We start from the raw sequence: 26,552 nt of genomic DNA on the forward strand, positions 1-26,552 counted from the left end.
ACGTCGCCTCCCCAAACCCAGCCACTCACAGATGCCGGGCTCGGCAGCCACCGGCCCCGCCCCTAGCCGTCGCCGCTGCTGAAACTGCGGCTGCGACTCCGGGCGGACAGCCACGCCTCTGCAGAGGCCGTCCGGAAGTGCTCTGGTTCTTGCCTTCCCCACCACGTAGACGTACTTTCAGGCCCCGCGCGGAGCAGGAAGGGGAACTCTTTTGCTGCGGACTCAAACCGGAAGCTGCTTTTCCAGCGGAGAGGCCGGTGGGGGAGGAGCAGGCCGAGGGGAACGTGGGTTGAACGTTGCACGGTGGTGTGTGGACCCAATCTGGAACAGGAGTTCGGACCGACCCGCTGCGAGCAAGGGGAGTGCACGCGGCAGGTAAGGGAGAAGAGAGTGTAGTTTTCTCTGGCTCCTGAAATCGGGAAGGCGGACTGCGCTGGGGGAAAAGACACTGCCTTTGGGGTAGTCGGTGCGCAGAAAGGTGGACTATGCTGGGAGAGGAAAGGGGGCTGGGGCTGGGCTCGGGTGGGAGGCTTGGTGTTTGAGGTGTGGAGATAGGGTTACTGATTCGTTTTGGTTCAGAGAGGTAAATACTGAAGAGAAACCAGAGTTGTTTGTTTTTCGCTCTTCTAAAGAGCTCGGAGGTGGAGAGTGTTAACGGAATCCTGCAGCTCCTCGGGTTTTCAACCTGAGATGTCTTGGTCCTGGGCGTCTGTGATTCTGGAGGGTTGGGTTTGAAACCAGGCAGAGCTGGGCACCCAAAGCCGCCCCATTCCTCGGCTTTAAGTTCGCTCTGGTCGTACCTTTGGTAATTCATGTGCTGAGCCCTCTTGGTCTTGGAGGGCAAACTCAAAATGGGTTTAAGGCTCTTCTCGGAGCTGCTGGTTCTGTGGGTTTCCCCACCGTGCATGCGGGACTGTGAAACAAGCTTAACTGCGTATTTTTCATCATTCCCAGGGCAACCTTTACCCATTCATTGTGCTGTAACTGCGTTCGTGTGGGGCTAAGTAAATCACATTCGGGGTCCGGGAGTATCAGTGACTCCCAGAAGTACTGAAAAGAGGGCGTCAGAAGAAAGGTGCTGAGGGTGAAGTGGAGTAGAGGAGGGTAAGATTGGAAAGCCAGGTTGGTCTCAAGTATAGTGAGCTTTAGGTCATACACTACTTTCAGGTCCGTACTGAGGTGTTTGGACTTCCCTGTAATCCGGTTAGAGTAAACAGGTGATTTTAAGGCTGAGGTGTCTCAGCTTAAAACTCATTTTGTACAAGCGTCACTTCGGCAGTGTTACAGAATTGAGATGGGATGGAGAGGTGGGGATTTGAGGCTTCCAAAGAACTGTCCACAGAATTTGGTGACTTTTACTGCATGAAGAAGTGGGAAGTGAAAATTTCGAGGACCACTCAAATTTTCTTGTGTGTGTGTGTGGAAAGATGAAGACACCAAAATATAGGTCAGATACAATAAAAAGGAGCAGGTTATGTGGTTAGGGAGAACAATGAAGATGAGCCTTGAAGGCAAATTGTAAGAATCACCCCAGGGTTTGTATAGAAAACAAAGTTAATTGTTTTTTGAAAGACCTGGATAGCTCACCTCTGGTATTTTTTTTTTAATGAATTTTCTTTTGTGGGGTTTTGCATATTTGAATTTACATCACCAACCTATCTGCTTTTCCCACTGAAATGTTGGCTGCTGGGATCAGGATCAGGGGCAGATTTGAAGGCTTATGTTTTACTTACATAATAGAGAGAAAAAAAAAACAGGCCAAGAAAGTTTTTTAGATCCCCCCCCACCCCCCGCGGATGGAAATTGTCATCAAAAACATCTTACTCGGGTTATATAGGGCACCAGTTTTTCTTTTGAGAATACTGCAGAGTAATACAAGATGTGCAGCGTATTATGTGCAGAGTGAAGTATAAAATTAGCACTGAATGAACAGTTAAAATTTATTGTCTGTTCAGGTGCTAAGCATTTTATGTGTATTGTTATATTTAATTCTTAGTACAAAGCAGTGTTAAATTTCTGAACCCACATGTGCAGTTGTAAAGCCCATGCTTTTAGCTACTCTGAAACCATCAGCAGTTTTACTCTTTCCTGTATAGTTCTCTTTTGTAAGTATATTATAAATAGAGCCAGCCAAAAATAAGAAATTTGGTGTTGTCTTTGAGGAGCTGAAGAAGGAAAAGTTATCAACAGGCTTATTTTTGTCAAAAAAAAAAAAAAAAAAGGCAAAAAGAAGTGGTTCTCAGTGAGGCCGTTTTGCTTCCACTGGTCACTTGGCAATGTCTGGAGACTTTGGTTCTCACAGCTGGGTTGTGCCCTTGGCACTCACTCACTGTCTAGTAGGTAGAAGTCAGTGATGCTGCTAAACATCCTACAGTGTGCAAGACAGTCCTCAAAACGAAGAATTGTCCGGTCTAAAATGTCTGTAGTGCTGTAGTTCAGAAATCCTGCCTTAGCAATATTTCTTCAGGACTTTGAGATTCACTTACACTTTTCTTAGAAGCATTTTTATTTTTGAAATTATTTCATGGCTTAAAAGATGTGTAAAGTTTATACATCTCGAATGGAATAGCATAACTGGTTTTTAAAGTGAACCTGTAAGCCACAGTTTCCCAGGGGGTGGTTGTCCTAGAGATTCATAGATTTGGGAAAGACTTTTGCTTGAAGTTATTTTACAGCATCCCTACTAAGTGGTGATTTACTCTGCTTTAAGGTCTTTTGTATCTGGTTTCCCTGTATTTTAAATCCATATCTAAACTACTCTTAATAATTAATTTTCCCTTGTACTGAGCTCCAGAGTTATAATTTTGACTTTACTGAATATGATTCTATTCTATGGACTTAAACTCAAAACAAGCTTGTTACATGTGTAATTTGTACTATGATAGTGTTTATATTTTTGTGTGATATAGTTTATTATAAAATAGCAGCATATTGTTGCGAATTTTTTAAAAATAGCATAATTCTCTTGATGACCTTGGTGGTCGAGCAGTAAAAAATGTATTGGGTTCTTTTGTCACTGTCAAGCGATGGCGTAATAGATCTGGTGTCTATAAAATGTATTCTTAGAATGATGCTGACATGCTTGTTTCAGATTATGCATAGACCCTAAAAACCTAGGTTTTTAAACTCTAGTCAATACAATTTGTTATTTAAATAATTGCTTATTTCTATTACAAGTTTTAATTAATTTGCTTACCAATGAGTCAAACTTGGTCCTGTTGCCAATTTGCCCTCTTCCAACAAATTTACTAGGATTATAAGTAAATATAGGTAATTTGTTTTTGCTTCAAGCTTACAATTTTAGAATATGCTTATTTTGGGACATACAGTTTCAAAACATACTTAATATATATGCATCTTATAAGATAGCATAGCTCTTTTTCGAAGTAAATAGGACTTTTATTTAATTGTCTATTGACTTTTTTTTTTCCAGGGTTCATTGAAAAATCCTTAGTGATATTGACATGTTTCAAGTGACATAAATTAGCCAATGACTCGGAATGATGGATTCCCCGAAGATTGGAAATGGTTTGCCAGTGATTGGACCAGGGACTGATATAGGGATATCTTCACTCCACATGGTGGGGTATTTGGGAAAAGTTAGTGAACTTATTTTTTGCCTCAGTGCAAAGTTGGTTTTTTCCTCCTTTTTTGAGACTGAAATTCGGTTTTAATTTAACCAATTAACTTTTAAAAAACTATATCTTCCACGGAAATCTTACAGCAATGGCGAAAGATTATTTTAATGTATTTACCTCTCTGTGTTTTATTGATATGTGAAAGTAGAAATAAAACATAGACCTTGTGGTTTATTCTCTGAAAATATGAAACATATATTTTCCCTGGCAACTGACATTACTTTTTTCCTTGCAAATAAAACTGATGCTATTTTTTAAACTTTAAAGTTAATATTTAAAACTGTAATATATTCTTTTTGGAATAATAGTTGTATTTAAAGCATATATGCATTTCTTTTATTTGCCATGTTTAAAATATCTAGCCAGGACACTTGCAGGTGAAAATTGTGTTTTTTTTCTGGGTTACTTTTCCATATAACTTTTTGTAATTTGATACAATCTAGGAATGTCTATATTTTAATTTACTTTATTTCTTTTTTAGAATTATGATTCAGCTAAAGTCCCGTCAGATGGGTATTGCCCTGCTTGTAGAGAGAAGGGAAAGTTAAAAGCCTTAAAGACTTACCGAATTAGTTTTCAAGAATCTATCTTTTTGTGTGAGGATCTGCAGGTAAAGTATTAATCTTAGATAGTATTAAGGTTTTAGCTTTTTTCTTCAGTGTTTAAATTTATACTCATTGTGTATTTTTAAGACTGTACATTTTCAATACATAGATAACCAGAGTGTCTAGCTCTGTCTAGTATACAGTTTTAAGTATTTTGTTATTTTCCCTGAATTATTGCATGAAGATATTTGTTTTTATTACCATTAGACTTGTGAGAAGAGAAAATACATTTCAAGATGGATTTTTTTTTAACCTTGTTGGGGTCCTTGTTAGTTGTTGGTATTTAGTGGTTATCCTTTCATCACTTTGATTTATAAACTTTGGAACTTACTGGAAAAGTTATTAATCTCCAAATATTATATACTTAAGAATGTAAATATCCAGTGTATCCAGGGCTACAAATTTTTAAAAAAATTTAAGAGTGAGAAAGAGAGTACGCGTGTGCAAGAGAGAGCACAAGTTGGGGGGGTGGGAGTGGACTCCCTGCTGATCAGGGAGTCTCTACTCGGGGCTCAGATCCCAGGAACCCAACATTATGACCTAACCTGAAGTCACTTAACTGACCGAGCCACCCAGGCACCCACAGTGGCACAACTTTTATATAGGAGCTCATTAAACTTCATAATACTCCCCATTTTATTTTATTTGACAGTTTATATGTATGTTTAGTTCTCAAAACTTTGCGAAGTAGATATTTCCATTATGAATAAGAAATCAGAGTTGAGGAGCATAAGATCTTCATAAATTTTGCAGAACTGTAATTGGAATATAGTGTTGTAATTTCACATATGTTTCATTCCAAGTAAACTCGCAGTTCATCAGAATCACGTGGAGTACTTTAAAAAAATTTTTGGGTATCACCCCCAGATGCCAGTTCAGTAGACTTAACCCAGAATTATATAGTCTTGTAACTCTTAGGGATGAGTCTGATGATTGGCCAAGTTTGCAAAATACTAAACTAAATGAACACTGATAGTGATAGATACTTATCCTGAGTGTAACTTGAAGAAAATCCCAGGCTTTCTGCAAATAGAAATAAGTTTTTTTTTTAATTTATTCAATAATTTTTTTTTTTTTTTTGAGTGTCACCATGTTGGCAATGTTCCAAAGGCTAGGATGTATAAAGCAAAAAATACCTTATCCTCAAGAAGGTGGTAATGGGAACACCTGGGTGGCTCAGTTGGTTAAGTATGTGCCTTAGGCTTAGGCATGGTTTTGAGATGGAGTTCCAGGTCCACTTCTCTGCTCAGCGGGGATCCTGCTTCTCCCTTTCCTTTGCCTGCCACTCCCTCCTGCTTGTATTTGTGCTTCTTTGTGTGCTTTCTCTCTCTCTGCCAAATAAATAAATCTTTTTTTTTTTTTTTTTAAGATGGGTATGTTTTAGAGGGAGGAAAAATCAGTAAGTAAGTTACATTTTTTTGTGTATGAGGTAATGAAAAATAAAGCCCAGGGACTGGAGTGTTAGGGAGTGGGTAGTTAGCAATTTTAAATAGAGTAGTGAAGGGGATCTCTTCATTGAGAAAGTGACATTTGAACAGAAACCTGAAAGGGATGAAAAACAAGCCATTTGAATTTCAGATAGACAAGCATTCCAGGCAGGGAGAGTAGCAGGTACAAGCCCTGAGCCAGTAAAGGTTGCCTGTGCATGTTTGTTCTACTGCAAGGAAACTAGCAGAGCTTGATCTGAGTTAAGTAAAGTGGAGTAATAGAAGATGGGTTAGAAAAATAATGGGGGAGGGGTCTGGACCAAGTAGAGTTTAAGAGGCTATTGTAAAGTCTTTGGCTTTTACTGTGGCTGAAATGAAGAGCCATAACAGGGAGATTCATAATCTGATTTAAATGTTAAAAGGTTCACTGTGGCTTCTCTCTTGAAAGTATACATGATGGGCAGGACCTGAAGTAGGCTGACTAGTTGAAAGACACTTAGAATATTCCTTGGGGAGCAAATAGTGGCTAAGGTGATAAGGTGTGGTTGAATTATCTATGTAATTTGGAAGTAGAGCCAAAGAGGATTTGCTGAAAGATTGGGATGCATAGTAGGAGAGCAGGGAATCAAGAATGATTTCCAGATTTTTGGCTTGCATAAGTGGAAGAGTGGAGTTGCCTGTTACTAAGATGAGAAAGACTTTGGGAAGAGGAAGATATGGGGGGAAGATAGGCCAGGACCAGGCAAGCTTGAGACAGCCATCTGGTACTTGAGGGTATATGGAATAAGTGGTTGGATCTATGTGTCTGGTATTAGGTAGAGAGTGAGGTTAGAGAGAGGTAATTTGGGAGTCATCAGCATGTAGATAATTGAACCATGAAAGGGGATAAGTTTATCTAAAAGTATTGGTGGCAATCCAAGGACTAAGCCCTGTTACACTCCTGCATTAAGAGATTGGGGAGATGAAGTGGAACCAGGAAAGGAGTAAGAGAAGAATTGGACAGTGAGGTAGGAGTAAACCCAGAAAGGGAAGAGTATTTTGTTCTGTAAGTCAAATTATTTACTTTCAGCTCAAGGAGAATGACGACTCAATTCACCACTGGGAAGAGTGTTGTGTCGTTGAGAACCTTGATGAGAATATTTTGGTTAAAGTGTTAGTGATAAAGGAAAGCTTGGTTGGAGTGAGTTACAGAAAATTAGAGAGGAAGAACTGACAAATACAGATGTGAGGTGGTACCTGAGGAAATTTTTAAGTTGGAAAAAATAACAGCATGTTTGTATGCTGATTATATCTAGTGGAGAGGGAGAAAGTGTCACAGAATTGCTGAAGAGTTACCCTTGAAGCAGGCAGTGATGTTAGGATGTTTGACAGCTTATCCTAACAGCGGACTGTATAGGGTGTTTACTCATTAGCTCAGACCAAAGTTGTAGAATGGTAACCATAGGAAAGAGAAATCTTTCTAGAGAAAAAAAAAAAACTATTATATTTTCCCCTCTTCCAAGCAATGTATAGTATTTCAGTAGAGTTCTTTCACCATGGGCTGCCATAATAAAGAAGTCTCTGCCCTTAGGACATTAGCTTTTAGCTATTAAAGTTAGAGGTATTGTTTGCATTTTTAGTTTTGGAAGCATTTTTTTTTAAAGTGATGAGGAAAACAATAAATAACTAAGAATTTTAAGTATATGCTTGAAGATTAAAAAAAAGTACTGTGGGGCACCTGGGTGGCTCAGTGGGTTGGGCTGCTGCCTTCGGCTCGGGTCGTGATCTCAGGGTCCTGGGATCGAGTCCCTCATCGGGCTCTCTGCTCGGCGGGGAGCCTGCTTCCTCCTCTCTCTCTCTGCCTGCCTCTCTGCCTACTTGTACTCTCTCTCTGTCAAATAAATAAATGAAATATTAAACAAAACAAAACAAAAAAAAAAGTACTGTAATTTTTGTAATTTTTAAGAAGTGTTTTATTCAGTAAGAGCCCCATGTATTTTGTGAAGTAGATTGGTTTACACCAGGAGTCAGCAAACTCTGACACTCACAGCCTAAGAACAATAGTTACGTTTTTATTTGATTATTTATTTTTAAAGATTTTATTTATTTGACAGAGACAGCAAGAGAGGGAGCACAAGCTGGGGGAAGTGGGAGAGGAAGAAGCAGGCCTCGTGCTGAGCAGAGAGCCTGATGTGTGGCTGGTTTTCAGCATCCTGGGATTATGACCTGAGCTGAAGACAGAAGCTTGATGACTGAGCCAGGCACCCTGTTAGTTAAATTTTTAAATTACTAGGCAAAAATGAAAAGAATGCTATTTTGTAATATATTAAAATTACATGAATTTCAAATTTCAGTGTCCAAAAAAAGTGTTATTGGAATGTAGCCATACACAATCATTTTTGCATTGTCAATGACTGCTTTTGTATTATAGTGGCAGACTTAAGTAGTATGACAGAGACCTGGACTAGCCCACTTATCTGGCCTTTTACAGGTAGAGTTTGCTGATCCCTGGTCTTTAAGACCTTTGAATCAGTTTGTTAATATTTTTATTATAAAATTTTGAGTCTACTGAACATTCTGCTTTCACTTGCCAAATGGCAAAGAATCACATGGGAAAACCCTCTTAATCAGAAGTTTCTTGATTTGAAAAAAGCACTAAGATTCAAACTCTGCTTCCAAATTAATAAATTGAAATTCAAGTTTTTTCAAACTGTAGGGAGTTTTATCTCTCTCTCTCTTTTTTTTTTCCCTTGAGTATTCCATTGTAGTCTTTTATTGGAACATTTACTTAGGGTTTTTGTTTTTAAAGCATGAAATTTATAAGGCTCTTATGTCTTTAGTTAAGTCGTCAGAGAAAACATTCATTTTCCTTGTTTTCTTCATTTGTAAAATGAATGTCAACTATTTACTTTTTGTAAGTATTTTTATAGTTTGTTTTTGGCATACCTTATAGATAATTTTCCAAATACAAGGTAATGTGCATTGTTTTCCTTTTTCTGCTTTTTTAGGAAAACAGGAATGTATTTAAGCTGCTCAAAAAATAAGTGAAAGAGGGAGCATTAAATTTTTTCAGCCTAAGATTTTAAATGCTCTTGCATGGTTGGGCTAGATGGAAAAATTAATACTCTGTGTAGTATCATTTATGATTTTCCTTTTTTTTTTTTTTTAAAGATAAGCTAAACTTCTAGTAACAGAAATGGCATGTTCATTATAAATATAAAGTAGAAACTAAAGTCGAGGTATAAAGAGATAAAAATCTGAAAGCACTGAGTTATAAGAGGGATAAAATGGGACAAGGACAAATTGTACTTTAAACTGGCCCTATGACTGGAGCACAAATTATCGATAGAAAGGTTAGTTGAGACATTTGCAAATAATGTAGGAGAAAACCATCTAGACCACTAAATTTTGCAGCTCCAGGGCCCATTATTGTTTATTGATTTTAATTAAGTAGGGGTGCTGGTAGGATATGCACATCATGATCTTGACTCTGAGATCAGTAAAGCTTTTTTATGTTTCTGTTTTTTAAAAAGTTTTTAATTTAAAAAAAAAAGGGCATGACGTTTACCATATTAATCATTTGTAAGTGTACAGTTCGGTGTGTTAGGTGTATTCACATTATTATGCAACAGACCTCTTGAACTTTTTCATCGTGAAAAACTCAAATTGTGTACCCACTGAATAACAGCTGTTTTCCTCCTTCACTCATGCTTTGGAACCACCATTCTACTTTTGGTCTCTATGAATTTGACTACTCTAGGTACCTCATATAAGTAGAGTCATACCATATTTCCTTTTTGTGACTAACCTATTTTATTTAGTATAATGTCCTCAATATTTATACATTTTGTAGCCAGTGAACAGATTTCCTACTTTTTAAGGCTGAATAATATTTCATTGTATGTATATACAGTATTTTCTTTATCCATTTGTCCATTCATGGATATTCAGGTTGCTTTCACCTCTAGGGTGTTGTGAATTATGCTGCGGTGGATACAGGTGTGCAAATATCTCTTTGAGGTCATGCTTTCATATTTTTGGAGTATATACCTGTCTATGACTATGAATACAAAATTATTGCTGTTTTAAAGTGTCCTCTATTTTCTGACATTGGTAGGATTTAGGAAATAATCTCAGGGTATAAAGTTGAGGGTCAAGTTGTTAATTGGTGAGTGCATTCCTAGTTGGTAACAGTAAGAAGAATCCAGAGCTTACCTATTAAACTAAAGAATTTCATAAGTACAATATTATGAGCATAGTGTTCATTTGTATAGAAGAAGCTGTACTTATAAAGAGGACTTAGTGCATTTCGGTATCTGTTGCTTACAACCTAGTGACAAAAAAAAGCTTAGTGGCTTGACTTAGTATTCCTCATGTTTCTGTGGGTTGCGCAGGTAGTTCTTATACATCACCTGCTGTCAGCCAGGAAGCCTAAAATGTCCGCATAGCTGGCAGTTGGTGCTAGCTGCAAACTGGGAACTCTGCTCAGGCAGTCAGCCAGGATCTCAGTTCTTTTCCATTAGGGTCTCTCTGTGAGGCTGATTGGGCTCCTCACAGTATAATGGATGGGACCTTCAAGGAGTGTTCCAGAAGGAAGGTTCCAAAAGACTAGCCTAATGTGCCTGTGCTTATCAGGATTCCACATGCATTGTGCTTGTGAGCATGCCATCATAGCTGGTCCCGTGGCTAAGCCAAGAGTGGTGCAGCATAGGACTGACACTACCAGGACATGAGTAGCAGGAGGGGTAGTACTTTAGTTCATAAGAGGCCATCAAAGTAGCAGTTACCATGTTTGTGTAGAAGTAGGCATTTATTTTAAATGAGGACACATAGTATATTAGATTTGTTTTTTAAAATATTTTCCTATGTTTCAAACTTGGGGAAAATTGATTATTTTGGTCATTTGTGTACACTTGTGATATTTGACTGAAGTTGTTTTAATACATAATAAGATTTGATGAAGTTGTTAAAATTCAGCCAGTTTGACTCTTAGATCCAGTAAGGATGTAAAATTGGTAACACTTACGTGCTCTCAGGTTAATACTCAGTTTTAAAATTAAACACAGAAATTACTAATGCATATTTTTTTTATTTGAAAATGCTTCACCCCGAAAATGAAAATACTTTTCCGGTTTTTAATGTTATACAGTATACCTGTCCCAAAACGAGTAACACTTAAAGTAGAATGTTTCTTTAAATTGTTGAAATTTGTTAACTCACTCAACATTAGGTTTTTATTAAAACAGAAAAATGTATGTTTTCCTTGTCAGCTACCTCTAGTGTGGACCTGATTAAACCCTCGATTGTTCAAATTAACTGGGGAAAATTATACTTTGGGGGGCCAAAATTTTGATTTAATAGTGGTTTATTTTTAGTTCCTTTAAATTTAGATTGGTACAGTTGTACTGATGCTAAAATTTTTTACGTATTTTTCATGACATAGAAATTGTAATATAAAACTTGAGCTTTATTTGAATATTTTGTAGTTTTTATCATTTTCTTTTTTCTTCCTAGTGCATCTATCCTTTGGGCTCTAAATCACTTAGTAACTTAATTTCTCCTGATTTGGAAGATTGTCATACTACAAATAAGCCTCAAAAAAGGAAGTTCTTGGAAACCAACTGTCAAAATTCACCTCCTTTAGCAAATACCAAAAAGACTAAAAATCATGTCGTTGGTGAACAAGTTTTGAACAGCAAACATGATGGAGAAGCATACGATGAAACCTCGTCTCGCTTACCTGATTTACCACACAGTGGTCTACCGAACCCAGTTAGGACAGCTGATTCCTTGGAACAGAATGAGATTTTGGAGGCTGGTATTGACATGGCTGCTGAAGAATATCCTGCTACAGTTGATGTTTCTGAAACTGGAGGGATTTCTCCTCAGAGTGAAGGATGCGCATCTGAACTGGAAATGGCATTGGAAAGCAAATGTACATCACTTTGCCAGTCTTTATGTGTCCAGTGGAAAAATGCTAATGCTCTCTGTTGGTTAGATTGTATTCTGTCAGCATTGGTGCACTTGGAAGGCTTAAAAAATACTGTGACTGGCCTATGCTCTAATGCGAACTCGGTGTTCTGGCAGTTGTTCATGAAGTATGATCAAGCCAATAAACTTCTGCACACCAATCAGTTGGATGGAATTAAAGGTTGGTAATAATTTATTTCTCTTACTTATAAAGAAGTTATTGTTTAGGCATGCTGGGGTGGCTCAGTCGGTTAAGCGTCTGCTGGCTCAGTTCTTGATCCGTGGGTCCTGGAATTGAGGCCCACATCATGCTCCTTGCTCAGCAGTGAGACTGCTTCTCCCTTTGCCTGCCACTCCCCGTGCCTGTGTGTGCGTGCTCTCTCTGACAAGTAAGTAAAATCTTAAAAAAAGAAGTTAAATGGAACAGTTTTGTCTCATAACATGTGGAAAATATACAGACACAAATCACTCATTATTCTACAACTTCCCAAAAATCTTGATTCACAATGAGGGATATATATAATTTTTTTCTTAGAAAATGGGATACCTATGAATCTACCTCCCAACCCAAAATAATTAAAATATTTCCATTAACTTAATCGGCTTATGTGTTCCTCCCCATCCCATCTCCCATCTCTCCTGCCAAAGGTCATTATTAACCTGAAATGTGTTTTATCATTTCTTCTTTTTTGAAATTGTTTGTTTTATGTATGTATTACTAAACAATATAATCCTACTTTAGTTTGTTTTGAACTTAGTAAAAAGGATATTGTACAGAATGTCTTCTGGGTCCTTTTCTTCTTTCCTTTTTTTTTTTAAAAGATTTATTTATTTATTGGGGAGACTGTAAGCAGGGGGAATAGCAGAGGGAAAGGGAGAAGCAAACTCCCTGAGCCTGACGTAGGGCTTGATCCCAGGACCCCGTGATCATGAACCTGAGCTGAAGGTCGCTGCTTAACTGACTGAGCCACCCAGGTGCCCCGTTCTGTTTTCTTTTTATAAAGATTGATCTATGAAGCTGCTTGTATTGGTGGGTCATTATTTTTCATTGCTAAAGATGTCCATTTTGTAAATGTATCAGTATTTTTTTTTTTTTTTAATTTACCTATCATTGAGTTGGTTTTTGCCATTATAAATAGTGTAGTGTGACTATTCCTGGGCTCAAATTGAGAGTTTCTCTTGGGTATACGATAGAAACGGAATCAAATCATAGATTCTGGGGCATCTGGGTGGCTCAGTCAGTTAAGCATTGAACTTGATTTTGGCATAGGTTATCGTCTCACGGTCATAGAATGAAGCTTTGTGTCAGGGTCCACATTCAGCACAGAGTCTGCTTGAGATTTTTCTCTCCCACCCCCACCCCCCACTTATCTGCGTGTGCGCTCGCTCGCCCTCTCTCATATAAATATATCTTAAATCATAGGCTCTAAGTTCAGATTTACAAGATACCATCACTACTCCAATTAACAATATGTGAGAGATCTTCCTGATATATTCTCCCTTGGTTATTTTCACACTTGGACAATTTTGCTTTTTGAATGATGTAAAATGGTTTATGGTCTGATTTGCCTTTCCTAAATTTTATTTTATTTTATTTTGTTTTATTTTACTTTATTTTGTTTTTATACTAATTCAGTTAACACAGTGTTAACAATAGATTCAGGTGTATACAGTATAGTGATTGTGCAGTTCATACAGCACCTGCTACTCCTCACAAGTGTACTCCCTAGTCTCCTCACCTATTTAACCTGTCCCCCACCCACCTCTCTGCCTTTCTCAAATTTTAAAGAGGTTGGACAGCTCTTCAAACGTGAATTGATCATGTTTTCTCTTTTGTGAAATGTCTGTTGGTGTCTTACCTTATTTGAGTTTCTTTGTCTTTGTTGCTAAATTGTATCTTGTGTATTTACTTTTTTAAAGATACCTTTTGATGTACAGAAATTGCTAATCTTTCCTTTTGTAGCTAGTAATACTTCTGACATTTAAAAGTAATCTTTCCTTTTCCAAGATCAGAATTCATATTTTCACTGAAAACTCAAAAGATTTGTTGTTGACATGAATTTTAATTCAGCTCAAGTTAATTTTTGTGTGTGATAATCATCCCCTTTTTCCCCATTACCTAGCCAGTTTTTCCTACCTCCTAACTCCACATTTTTCTTCAACTGATCTGTCAGGCCACCTTTGTTACATAGTCTTCCATATATGTGTGCAGCTGTTCTTTAACTCGCAGTTTTGTTTTTTTGGTCACTTTATCTGTCTCTGTGTCAGCACCACACTATTTTAATTACCAGGGTTATTGCTGTCCGGTAGTATAAGAATCCTCACCTTTATTCCACTTGTCTTTGGTCATGCCGTGTTTTATATAATTCTTACACATTTTTCCCCATTGTTGACCATTCAGGCTGCTTATTATTTTTATATTTATGAATAAACACCATGACAGATAGTCCATATATCCTTTGAATCCATCCATTGCCAATTATATCTTAGAAGGGATATTAAAATTTGAATATAAAGAGTCTTTGTAAGTGGCTTTCCTGAAGAGTTAGATCATCATTTTCATATGTAGAAGAAAACATCCCAGAGCACTCAGATCATCTTTGAGTATAAACATTTTAAAAGTTATAATTTTGTTAGATTTTTTTTTTTTTTTAAAGATTTTATTTATTTATTTGACAGAGAGAGATCACAAGCAGGCATAGAGGCAGGCAGAGAGAGAGAGGAGGAAGCAGGCTCCCTGCTGAGCAGAGAGCCTGACGCGGGACTCGATTCCAGGATCCTGAGATCATGACCTGAGCCGAAGGCAGCGGCTTAACCCACTGAGCCACCCAGGCGCCCCATAATTTTGTTAGATATTTTAACTTGAATTTTTTGCAAATTTTAAATTCTTTTTTTTACAAGCATTTTTGTTTTTGCCTTTTCTTCACTGTATTCTTGTACTCTGTAATTATAGGAACCCAATACTGACAGTTCAGTTGATCATTACAGAAGAATATATTTCATGTTCAAATTTTGACTTGAATGTTGCATTAATTTTAATTATACTTTTTATAAAGCATAGCCATTTTATTTTATTTTTTAATAGACCCATAATTGAAATTGAAATGTTTCAGCAGTTCCATATGTTACTCAGTAAGTGTACTCTTAATTCTCTTTATTTCACCCATATTACATATTCAGTCATACTAATTTTTAAATAATTATATTTTTTATAATGTGGTTGTAATTGCATTTAGTAAGTTGACTAAATTTTAAGTTGTTTTTTTTTTTTTTTTTTGGCGTGGTTAAAGAAAAATTCTGGTTATTGCTTCATATTATAGGAGTATCCAGATATTTTCATAGTAAAACATAGCAGCAGTATGATCAGGCTATATGAATTATTCGTAAGAGATTTTGGTGAAATCTTTTGTAGCTTAAGAATAACTAGAGTCAAAAAAAAAAAAAAATAGAATAACTAGAGTCATGGGACGCCTGGGTGGCTCAGTGGGTTAAGCCGTTGCCTTTGGCTCAGGTCGTGGTCTTGAGGTCCTCGTATGGAGCCCGGCAGTGGGCTCTTTGCGCAGCAGGGAGACTGCTTCCTCCTCTCTCTCTGCCTGTCTCTCTGCCTATTTGTGATCTCTATCAAACAAGTAAGTAAAATCTTTAAAAAAAAAAAAAAAGAATAACTAGAGTCAGATACATATGGGGGCTGGTTTTCTGACATAATAATTCTATTTTGAGGACTTGAATTCTAAAGAAATGAAGAAAAACATGGATGGGTATGTGTCCAAAAGATATTTGTCATGATAGTATTTATAAGAGTGAAAAAAGAAACAACTTAATTATCCAGCACTAGGAGAATTGTTAGTAAAACTCTGATTCAGGTGGAGTGTAATAACTAGCCTGCAAAGGTTTTAATGAAGCAAATTCATGTGAAGTAATAGAAATAAATGAGTAGATGTTGTCTCTAGTAAATCACATGTAAAGACATAGCTTCAGCTGTTTTTCAGAGATACAATATCTGAAAGCATGGCTCTCTTGCTAGGCCTGTGATTATTTGGATGAGAAAGGCTTTTACTGAGCTTTAGTCAAGCACAGTGATACTGGCTCCTGCAGTCGGGACTGATGATACTGGGCTGAGGGAATATTAGGGCAATGTATGGTATAGCACAGAGAGAGGAGTAAGGATTAAGGAAATTTTGTGGTTTTCATTTTGTCTCTGCTAAATTTTTTGACTAATTAACTTTCATTCTTGGTAATGTCTTAATTTTCTGTGGAAAGACAGAGATTAATAAATTGATAATCTATTTCATTTTTAGATGGAGATTGTAAAAAACTTACTTCAGAAATACTTGCAAAGATAGAGTCCTGTCTGAATGAAGTCAGAGATGAAATTTTCATTAGGCTTCAGCCTCAGCTTAGATGCACATTAGGTAAGTAATTTGTATAATTTAACTGTATTACTCATCTGCCATAAAGAAATACTTACATCATAAGAAAATATAGTACTGTTTTATTGGTTTGGGTGATTAGATTCTTGGGAGAGAGAATCTGTGTAGTTTCATTTAGGAGTTTACCACTGGTTAAATCATTGGTGGACAGGGTTGTCGTTTCTATATAAACAGTCTAGTTTATATCCTTGAAAGTGGATGCATTTCTCGGAAGCAGGCGGATACGTGGGTGGACACGATGGGTTGTGTTTCCAGTGCTTTCCCTCTGTAGACTAATCAGTGTTGTCAACATTGACTGTGCATTACAAAGCACCTAGGGAGTTGAAAAGTGCATGGGGTCCATTAAATAAGAATCTCAGGGATGGAGTCAGGTATTAGCAATTTTTAGAAGCCCTTGTGTGATTCTTAAGGATGGACAGGGTTGAGAATCTCTGATCAAGGCCAACCATAGTAATTAGACTTCCCTTGCTGGTGATTGATTTAGGAATAGACATATGGCACAATATTCGTTGGTAAAAAAACAAGGAGAAATATACTGATGACCTTTTGGGAAAGCTTGCTTACTTTTAAAAAGGGCAGAAGAATGGGACCTGTTTTTTTCTCTGTGATTTGGCTTTTGGCCTCAGAGCAGAGTGGAGCTAGGGCACTAGAGTCCTGAGGCTTTTGAAATTTTTTCAGTGTTACAAAAAAGAGTCACTGGTGATTTTTTTTTTTTTTAATGAGTAGTGTCTTTTTGTTTTATTTCTCTTTACTATTGTATTGACTCTTCTGGTTTTTTTTTTTTTTTTTTAAAAGAATTTATTTATTTATTTATTTATTTGACACAGAGAGAGTGATCATAAGTAGGCAGAGAGGCAGGCAGAGGGAGAGGGGGAAGCAGGCTCCCAGTGGAGTAGAGACCCCGGTGTGGGGCTCAATCCCAGGACCCTGAGATCATGACCTGAGCCAAAGGCAGAGGCTTAACCCACGGAGCCACCCAGGTGCCCCTTGACTCTACTGTTAATACTGTGTTGTAGTAGTACTGTTCTCATTTATTATCATCAGGTAGGATCTCAGATGGGATGAGTATTCTTTTTTTTCCTTTTTAACAAAGTGTAATTTCTATAATAGTAAAACCCTTTTTAAGTGTATGCAGTATATAACCATTACTGCAGTCAAGATAGAGAACAGTTCTGTCACCCTGAAAGTTTTCTTCAGGCTCCTTCAGCCCCTGTTCTTAATCCAGACCTCTGATCTGTTGGGTGGATACTCATTTCAGAGGAGCCTTTTCTGTAAGATAACCAGGGTATAGATTGAGGGGCTCCCATGGTGCATTTTGCGGGTATCCTTTCCCTCCTAGAATGGCCTGAGACATTTTATTCAGGGTCCCTGCTCCAGTTTCCATTTGAATTAAAGAGTGGTTTCTCCCCAGTCTGAATCAGTGCTCCTCTTAGCCCTGATAATTATTTTGAAACAAGGTTGTATCTTGTTCCACTGCTGTCTTAGGCCCTGTTTTCTATGTAACAGACAAGGAATTTTTAAATTACTTTTTTGTGCAGTCATAGCAGTTGGGCAAGGATACAGCTCTTCTACTACAATGGAATTCCTCTCTCATTTGTGTTTATACTACTCATTCAACAGTAATAGGTGCTGTGTTGGAGCTTAATATCTTACTAGTGAAATCTGATCTTTGCTTTGGAGAGCATTTTAAAATCCTACAACATATGTGTCTTTATTCTGAATGTTAATGTGTACTTTCAAGTACTAAAGAAAGAAATAGAATCTGTACTGACCCTGAGTGTTGGTTAAATTTTAAAGATCAGTCATTGTATCATTTTAATTATTGTTTTTTAAAAAATTCATTATAAACTCTCCTTTCTGTTCACCCTCCCTGCAGTTTAAGAAATAAAATATTAAAAATAAACGTGAAGCCCCCTTTGTACTCTAATTCAGTTTTTCCTTACCTCCCCGCAAAGGTAACTGCTCTCTTCAATTTAATTTTTTTCTTTTTCTCTAATTTTTTAAAAGAAAAAGCTCATATTGTGGTTTGTACTAATTTATGTAATTTTAAAGAGTGATTTAGTTTTTGAGATATGTGTATACAGACCAGTAGAACAGAATAGAGTCCAGATAAAAACCCTCACCTTTTGCTTACATCATACTGTGTGACAAGGGTAGTGATGCAGATAAGGGGGGGGATAAGAAAGGCTGTCTAGTAAATGATGCTGGGACAGTTGTTTCCTGAGACAGGAGAAATTGCATCCCTGTTTGACACTGTAATCAGAAGTAACTTCAGCCTATTTAAAGACCTAAACATGGAAAAGCAGAATTATAGAACTTAGGGAAACAATATGGGTGAATATTTTAATACTCAGTTGGGAAGAATTTCTTAAATAAGATCTATAAAATAGTGGTGGATGCGATGACATTGAAGTTTGAAACCTCCGGGCAAAGAAAGAACAAAGAAATAATATCCTGGATATCTTGTAAAGAATTCTGTACATCAGTTTAGAAAAAGCACAGCCTCATAGAAAAGTGGCCAGAAAACATTAACGAACAATTATCAGAAGAGAAAACTTGACTAGACAGCAAAGAGCTGCTGAAGGATTTGTATTATGGCAAAATATGTCATTTTAGGGAAATATGCAAACTAGATAGTTGGATAGGTGTTGGGGTGAAGATACTGGAGACAAAGAAATCAATTTCTATTGGTATTATATGTTCTCTAGTGGATGGTTTATGCTTAATACCCATAAAATTTGTAAACAAAGGAAAAATAATTAAGATAAATTAGGAGCTATATAAATTCCCTAAAATGATCTGTATGCATATAACTTAACAGTGTACTTTTCTTTGATATTTTTTCTTTCGTTCACTGAGAACTTTTTGTATTTTTAGACCTGAAGATTCTGTGTTGTCATTATGAAGTATAAATTACCTACTTTTCAATTAATATTCAGTCACAATAGAGTACGATTTAAGTGCTAGTAACTGTTACAAACTCCTGCTGTACTATGCGCTATTTATGTGTGTGGTGATGCTATGTGTGTTCCTGTTTAGAAGACTGATTGGTTTTTATTTCTGTTTATAAAATATGGATTATTTTGATTTTTATTTTTGTACAAAGGTAGTGGTGGGACTGTACCACAAAGGTGACTGTTAAAATAGCCTTTGTAACTACTGGTATTTATAGAGCATGCTTAGACAGAAACGCCTCCTGCTCTGCTGTTGGGTCTTGCCAAGGTGGCTCCTGGCCTCGTTCCAGGCTACTGTCACTCCAGGCTAGGGGGAGAACTGGACCATGGAAGTGAGACTCTCCGGGTTAGGTAGGGGAGGGAAGGACTGATTCTTTCTAGGGCTGAATCTTAGCATCTCAGCTCCCCTAAGAATGGGAAGGTGAGAAACCAATTCAAGAATAAGTGTAAGAAGGGAATGTAAATCCTCCTGTTTAATTTGCCTGTTGATCTAAAAACTGGAAGATTGGATTCACTATTCAGTTTTTATTTTAATGACACTGGAATCAGATCTTCTCTAATCTTAAAGTCATTAAAGTTTAATTTTAATTGTTGTTTTGTTTTGTTTTAGAGATTTATTTATTTGTGGGGGGAGGAAGGGGAGAGCACGAGGATCTCAGGTAGACTCCCCGCTGAGCTCAGAGCCCAGTGAGGGGCTGTCTCACACCCTGAGATCACGGCCTGAACCAAAATCAAGAGTGAAGGCCACCCAGGCATCCCTAATTTAATTGTTAAAAGATGAGACTGAAGATTTTACAAAGAGTGGTAGATGAGGAGTAGGGAGATTTGAGGCTGGCCCTTTAAACCCTGTGTGTCATGTCATCTCCACACATAGAACAAGAGAGTTGGACCAGAAATGGCTTTTTTGAAAGATTTTATTTATTTATCTGACAGAGATCACAAGCAGGGAGTCAGAGAGAGAGAGGAGGAAGCAGGCTCCCCGCCGAGCAGAGAGCATGATGTGGGCTCGATCCCAGGACCCTGAGATCAAGACCCGAGCCGAAGGCAGCGGCTCAACCCAGTGAGCCACCCAGGTGCCCCCAGAAACAGCTTTTTAATGGATTTGGTTTTGTCCACCTCTGACATTATTCTACAGTGTTAAACTGGATATATTATTTTTAGTATTTGTGGTGAACTATATATATACTTACTTTGTTTTATAGTACTTTATTATAATTTTAATTAACCATATTATAATTTTGTTTTATGTCCTAGGGCTATTATAGTTCTGAGAATTTTTTTTTTTTTTTTTTTTCCTAGAGAAAAGCTAAAAAAGATCTGAGGAGATAGTATGGGTCTTTTGTCCTTAAAACATTTTCATAAGTGTCCACCAAGAAAAATGAGAGACAGGGACTGAAGTGATAATTAAATCTTTATGATGGACATTTTTAGAAAAATGCTTTAAAAACTTCCCTAGCCTGGGTGGCTCAGTTAGTTAAGTGTGTGACTCTTGATTTCAGCTCAGGTCATGATCTCAGGGTTGTGAGATCAAGCCCAGCATCAGTCTCTGTGCTAAGCCCAGGAGTTGGCTTGCAATCCTCTCTTTCTCTCACTCCCTGTGCCCCTTGCCTCTGTGCTCAGGCACTCTCCCTCTCTCGGAAAAAAAAAAAAAAATTCTTAAAATCTTCCCCTTGTCCAACTGTAAATAACTTATTCTTCATATACGCATATTTTCACATATATTTGTACTGTGAACATAGGTGAGAAAAGAGAACAGTAATTTTGGTTCACTTTTTTCAGTTAATGATGAGTAATAATTTTCCTTTTTCTTTTTGAAGGTGATATGGAAAGCCCCGTGTTTGCACTTCCCCTGCTCTTAAAAATGGAACCCGTCATTGAAAAGCTCTTCATGTATTCTTTCTCTTGGAACTTTGAATGTTCACAGTGTGGACACAAGTATCAAAATAGGTTAGTTTTTCTCTTTTTTAAAAATGGACATACTTTATTGAAAATGGTTCCAAATAGTAAAATTTGAATAAAACTTGCTTCCATTTATAACACTGCTCTCTCCCCTAGAAGAATAAAAATCCATGGTTTGCTGGATTATTAATTAGTAGGAGTTTTCTTAAGAAGTTCTTCAGTGGAAGGGGGAGACAAATGGGAAGAGTAGTATATTCCCCTCACAGCTCCCCCTCTGGATTCCCTGCTGCATAAGAATACTTCTTAGAATTCCTTGAAATGATAGTGTTTCGTTTGTTCCTCTGTTAGCAACTAGGGTTTTTGTTAGTTATGTTTTTAAACATCATGGAAACTAATTTGAGACTCTCAGAGCCTCACAGCAGTTTTGAGAAGTAACCTAGGCTCTCCCATTCGTCCATGAAACACCAGCCACCGCCAGAATCCTCTTGCATATGAGCTCTCTCAGCCTGCTTTCTTATTTCCTGATGCCCTTGGGTGAGGGTTACAGGGATCATGAGTGATACACTTTATCATTTTATGCCCTGAGATTGGGACTTGGGAACAACTACGGAGAAGAAACCAGCAGCGGATTTCTTTTGCTTCCTTATTCTGACCACATAACAGAGAGCGTAGATTTTAGAAGAGGAGTCAGGGAAAGTTTCCAACACTCAGAGAAGGTTGCTGGCTGGCAGTTAAAAAGATTACCAAACTGTGTTGGTCATTTATTCAAATTACTATAATAGAAACCAGTCCTTCCTCTTTTCTTACCTACTAGCAAATTAGAAAATTTAAATTAAAATGTGAGAGAAAACTATTGCTTAGATATTCATTATTTAAATTGAGATTATTTTTGGTATATAGTGGTAAATCAAGGAGAGTCAAGTCTGAGAGGATGTTCCAGAGAATACACACAACAGAACCCAGAATTTTTTTTTTTAACATCAGTTAACTCAAAAGTATTACAACAGAGTAAGGATAACCATTTCAGCCTCATCTAGGACTTAAAAATAATTTTCTGTGAGTATAAGGATGAGTATTTCCTGGCCTTCTATCACTGATTTATATAAATTAATCTGATTTTTCCTCATTTGACACATGTGGAAAGTGAACCTTGAAAGGTGTTAAATAGGTAGGCAGGGCCCTAGGTGACACAATACTAAGTGACAAAATTCAGGCTTAGGTTTCCCGTCGTCAGACTTTCCTACTCACTGTGGTATACTCCTTAATCACCACCTGGATTTTAAATAATATAAACGAACTTGATGATTAAAATCAGCTTAATTACAGCTTTTCCAAAATCCACATCTGAGTTGTTGGGCTTTTCATTGAGTATATTTTATGTGCCAGGAACTCAATAGACATCCTGGCCAAATTCATACTAGTTAGTTAGGGAGATAACATATAAACACATATTTGAGGGCCAGTGACTTAGTAATTATTTTTGATCTATTGGATGCATTAAGTTACTTTGAATGCAGAATGTTAAGTGCATTTTGGAGGAGTATATAAAAAACTGACAATTCATGGGAAAGAAGCCCTGGTATTTGGGGTTGTTTTTTTTTTTTTTTTTTTTTTTTTTTAATTGCTTTGTTCTAAAAATAAATAGAGGAAAAGCTAAAATGAGGCATTTCATTAAATATATCTTAGTATATATCATAGTTGAAAACATTTACACTAAATCTGATGGGGGAATATCCAGCAAACTCATGGTTTTGTGCTGCTGTTTTTAGGGCCAGTTTAAGATCTTTTACTTGATTTACAGCGTACATTTTAGAGGCAGTTTAAAAGTGTGGTATTTGGAGTCAGACTCCCAATCTCAGGTCTGTCATTTATCATCTGATACGCTCTCTGTATTTCACTTTCCTCATCTGTAAAATGGGGAGAGGAATGGTACCTGCCACTTAAGGTTGTTTGGGAAACGAGTGCTTAGCACAGCACCCCACTTTTGCACATGGTAAGTGCTCAGAAGTGTTCGCTGTCATGTGGAGCCTTAAAGTTTATTTGCTGAGATAGACTCCTTTCTGTAGACTAAAATACAGGAGCCTTTACTCAGCAGTCATCTGTGAGAATCAAGAATTTAGTAGAGGGGCACCTGGATGGCTCAGTAGGTTAAAGCCTCTGCCTTCTGCTCGGGTCATGATCCCAGGGTCCTGGGATTGAGCCCCGCATCAGGCTCTCAGCTCAGCGGGGAGCCTGCTTCCCTTCCTCTCTCTCTGCCTGCCTCTCTCCCTACTTGTGATCTCTGTCTGTCAAATAAATAAATAAAATCTTTAAAAAAAAAATTTAGTAGAAATAAATCATTCAATTTAAGTGATAACTTTATGTCATTTTGCTTTTAGAATGTTAGCTTCCCTGAGAATTGGTATATTTGTAACAGCCTATGCTTATTTCACTTATGATTGAACAGTATTTGTTATTGTTTATTAAAAAAGCCAGTGCCTTTTAGGTAATTAATTGCTCTTTTAAAGGTATTTTTATCGAGGTGAATCCAGTTGAGATACAGTGTACCACTTTAAATACCTTCTTTTTAGGTACCTGTTTGCTGTCAGGTATTTTGGCTAAAGAGCAAATTTGTAACTTTTGTAACCTATAAAAACAAAATTATTTCACCACTGGTATTCTGATTTTTTAAGATCAAGAGAATTGAGGTGTATGGATTCCTGATTGTATATTTGGAAATGCCTTTTTTTCGGTTTTGGTTGTCAATATGGATAGCTGGATTGTGAATTTTGTAAGTAAGGGTGAGCTCTTAATAAATTTGGAAACAGTGGTTCTCAACTGGGGTAATTTTGCACCTCCTGGGACATTTAGCAGTGTTTGGAGCTAATGGTTGCTATACTTGGAGCAGCTAGTGGGTAGAGGCCAGGGATGATGCTGGACATCTCAGAACACAGGAGAAATGCCTCACGGCCAAGAATTACCCAGTGCAAAATGTCAGTGGCATTGCTCTTGAGAAACCCTGCTTTGAACATTCTCTTCATCTTAGAACTGAAAGAATAGTATGTAATTATGGTGGAGAGTCCTCACAGAGAGCTTTACTGTGGTTTGGAAAGAACATTAGCATATTAATTTATTACATGGTGGGGATAGGAAAATATGAATAAACAAAGCAAGGTTTAGGCATTTGTTTAAAGTGAAGTAAATGAATTTAAATGAATTTAAGTTACGTCTTCTTTTTTTGCAGACATATGAAGAATCTGGTCACTTTTACAAATGTCATCCCTGAGTGGCACCCACTTAATGCTGCCCATTTTGGTCCATGTAACATTTGCAGCAATAAGTCACAGATCAGAAAAATGGTATTGGAAAAGTGAGTTAAAATTGCCTTACTCTTTTTAGAACAAAATGAAGGTGAATTTAATGTGTAGAATTGCAAGTGATGACTACAACCTACTTTTCAGAAGTTTGAGTTAAATAACATAGTTACAGATTACAAAAATGCCTCGCTATCAAGAACTCTGGCCAGTAAGCAAACTGTCCCAGACAAAATACCCTTGAAGAGCTCTCTTATGGTGATTGTCTGACCCCACTCTGCTGGTGCCTCGCCTTCATTTGCCTTCTTTCTCCCTTTAAGGATCCTAATCTTCAGTCTTGCTCTCCTCTGCCAACTGCCTGGAATCTCTAGAATTCTTAGATTTCCTTAAATCTAATTTCAAAACCTAAGATGACTCAACAGTGAACCACAGGCTCATCTGTCTGAATTCCCATCTTCTCCCAGAACTTGAGCTGCTAATTCTTTATTCTCTTGTAAGCTTTCTCTGCCTTTGAGCAGATGTGTTTTTACTATATTTTGCCAGCTCTTCTGTTTGTTTTCAATGGGACCACTGGTCGGAATTACCTTGTTCTAAAATTGCTACCAGAAGCCCCATACTTCAAACGCAGAGGTCGGTTCCTCCTACCTCCTCTCCCTTAAGCATCTACTTCACACCTTTAAGGGAGTATGTACTTTGACATTTCAGAAAAGTGCTTATTCTTCCTTTATATAGTCTTCTCCTTTTATAGTGATTGAGGACTAGGGTTCTGACACCAACACCTGGGCCCCGTTTCTGTGTAACCTCTCCCTGTCCTCCTTCCTATAGGATTGCATTTTTTGTTAAATCAGTACTCACTGTTTATTTTTATGAACATACATATATTCCCTCTATAGCTAAGCAGTGTATATGGTTATGTTTCATTTCTTCTATAACTTCATTTTTCATGGAATTACTAATTTCCTTGTGTTTTCATTTCCCTTGTTTATGTATTTTTTATTTTTTTTTTCAAGATTTTATTTATTTATTTGACAGATAGAGATCACAAGTAGGCAGAGTCAGGCAGAGAGGGAGAAGGGGAAGCAGGGTCCCCACTGAGCAGAGAGCCTGACGAGGGGCTCCATCCCAGGCCCCCGGGATCATGACCTGAGCCGAAGGCAGAGGCCTTAACTCACTGAGCCACCGAGGCGCCCCGTTTATGTATTTTTAAAAATTATTTATTTATTTATTTGACAGCACAAGCAGGCAGAGTAGCAGGTAGAGGGAGAGGGAGAAGCAGGCTCCCTGCTGAGTAAGGAGCCTAACATGGGGCTCTATCCCAGGACCCTGGGATCATGACCTGAGCCAATGGCAGTTGCTTGACCTACTGAGCCACCCAGGCGCCCCTTTGTTTATTTTTTCCAAGTTCTTCAGACACTCATCAATAAATTTTTCAAGCACTTAAATGTTTCGCAGTTTTTTAATCCTCTTCTTCCCCCCCCACCACCCTTTTTTTTCTAGAAACCTTTCTTCTGCCACCTTCCATCCTTCTGCTCTAGTGTTCCAGTTTATACTGGTTCCTCTCTCCGTCTGGTGCATGGGGGTGCTCTTTATACACTCTCTCTGTTCCTATCCAGTTTTTAGCTCAGGGCCTTACCCCCACATTCTTCAACATCGGTCACCTATCAGTATTGCGTCTTCTGGAGGTTCTGTGGGGTGGGTAAGTTCTTCTCATCAGTATACCCACTCCATAGCTCTCATGTCATCACTTTCCCTAGTCTGCTAAGCTACCACTGTTTACCATTTCCTTTTTGCCTTCAAAATATTTGTTTTCTTGTATGCTTATGTCTTCTTTCCCTTTTTGGTCTGTTTGGTTTATTACCCTTTTTTTGGGCCATTCACTATCATTTGGGGGCATTCGAGTGGAAAAGAAGAGGAAATACCTTAAGAGGAAGTCCATAGTCTTTTTTGGCTGTCTCAGATTTCAGACTTTTAGATTGGAGTGTTGCAGGAGCCTTTTTTTGTTTAAGCTCTGTCCTTGATGAGAATGAGGTAGAAGGGTAGTAAGGTGTGAGTATTTGCCATCCTGTACTGGACAGTAGGGCTGCTTGAGGCTTCCTGGCTTATGTAATTTAATCTAACAGTATACCTGCTTTTTCTTAAGCGCCAGCATTCAGGATAAACTTAGACTGCTATTTTGTTTGATGTGTTATTTGGTTGCATTGCAAAGTACAAGTTTTAATTACACAAATATGTTGTTTTACTTATATGAAACACTCGTGCTCTGATCTGGCAGTGTATCCATTAGATGTAAGTGTTTCACTGTGAAATGTGTTTAGAGTTCTAATGGGTCAGTTTGTAAACAGAATTGATAGTTTGGA

The 26,552-nt window shown here is 37.6% G+C and overlaps 1 protein-coding gene across 3 annotated transcripts in view; it reads left to right on the forward strand.

Annotated features, from left to right (window-relative positions):
- Positions 1 to 234: 234 nt before the first annotated feature.
- Positions 235 to 26,552, forward strand: part of USPL1 (ubiquitin specific peptidase like 1) — a 34,484-nt gene continuing 8,166 nt past the window's right edge. The window contains exons 1-7 of one of the 3 annotated variants that reach the window (XM_044249540.1): positions 235 to 375; positions 3,434 to 3,599; positions 4,120 to 4,248; positions 11,164 to 11,800; positions 15,918 to 16,031; positions 20,821 to 20,950; positions 24,126 to 24,251. In XM_044249540.1, the coding sequence (XP_044105475.1) occupies positions 3,501 to 3,599; positions 4,120 to 4,248; positions 11,164 to 11,800; positions 15,918 to 16,031; positions 20,821 to 20,950; positions 24,126 to 24,251 (1,235 nt within the window). In that variant the 5' untranslated portion in view covers positions 235 to 375; positions 3,434 to 3,500. The remainder of the gene's footprint in view (positions 376 to 3,433; positions 3,600 to 4,119; positions 4,249 to 11,163; positions 11,801 to 15,917; positions 16,032 to 20,820; positions 20,951 to 24,125; positions 24,252 to 26,552) is intronic. The other 2 variants (XM_044249541.1, XM_044249542.1) reach the window with 2 other exon arrangements.

Source organism: Neovison vison, chromosome 5 (genome assembly GCF_020171115.1).
Source record: "Neovison vison isolate M4711 chromosome 5, ASM_NN_V1, whole genome shotgun sequence".
Lineage (NCBI taxonomy): Eukaryota > Metazoa > Chordata > Mammalia > Carnivora > Mustelidae > Neogale > Neogale vison.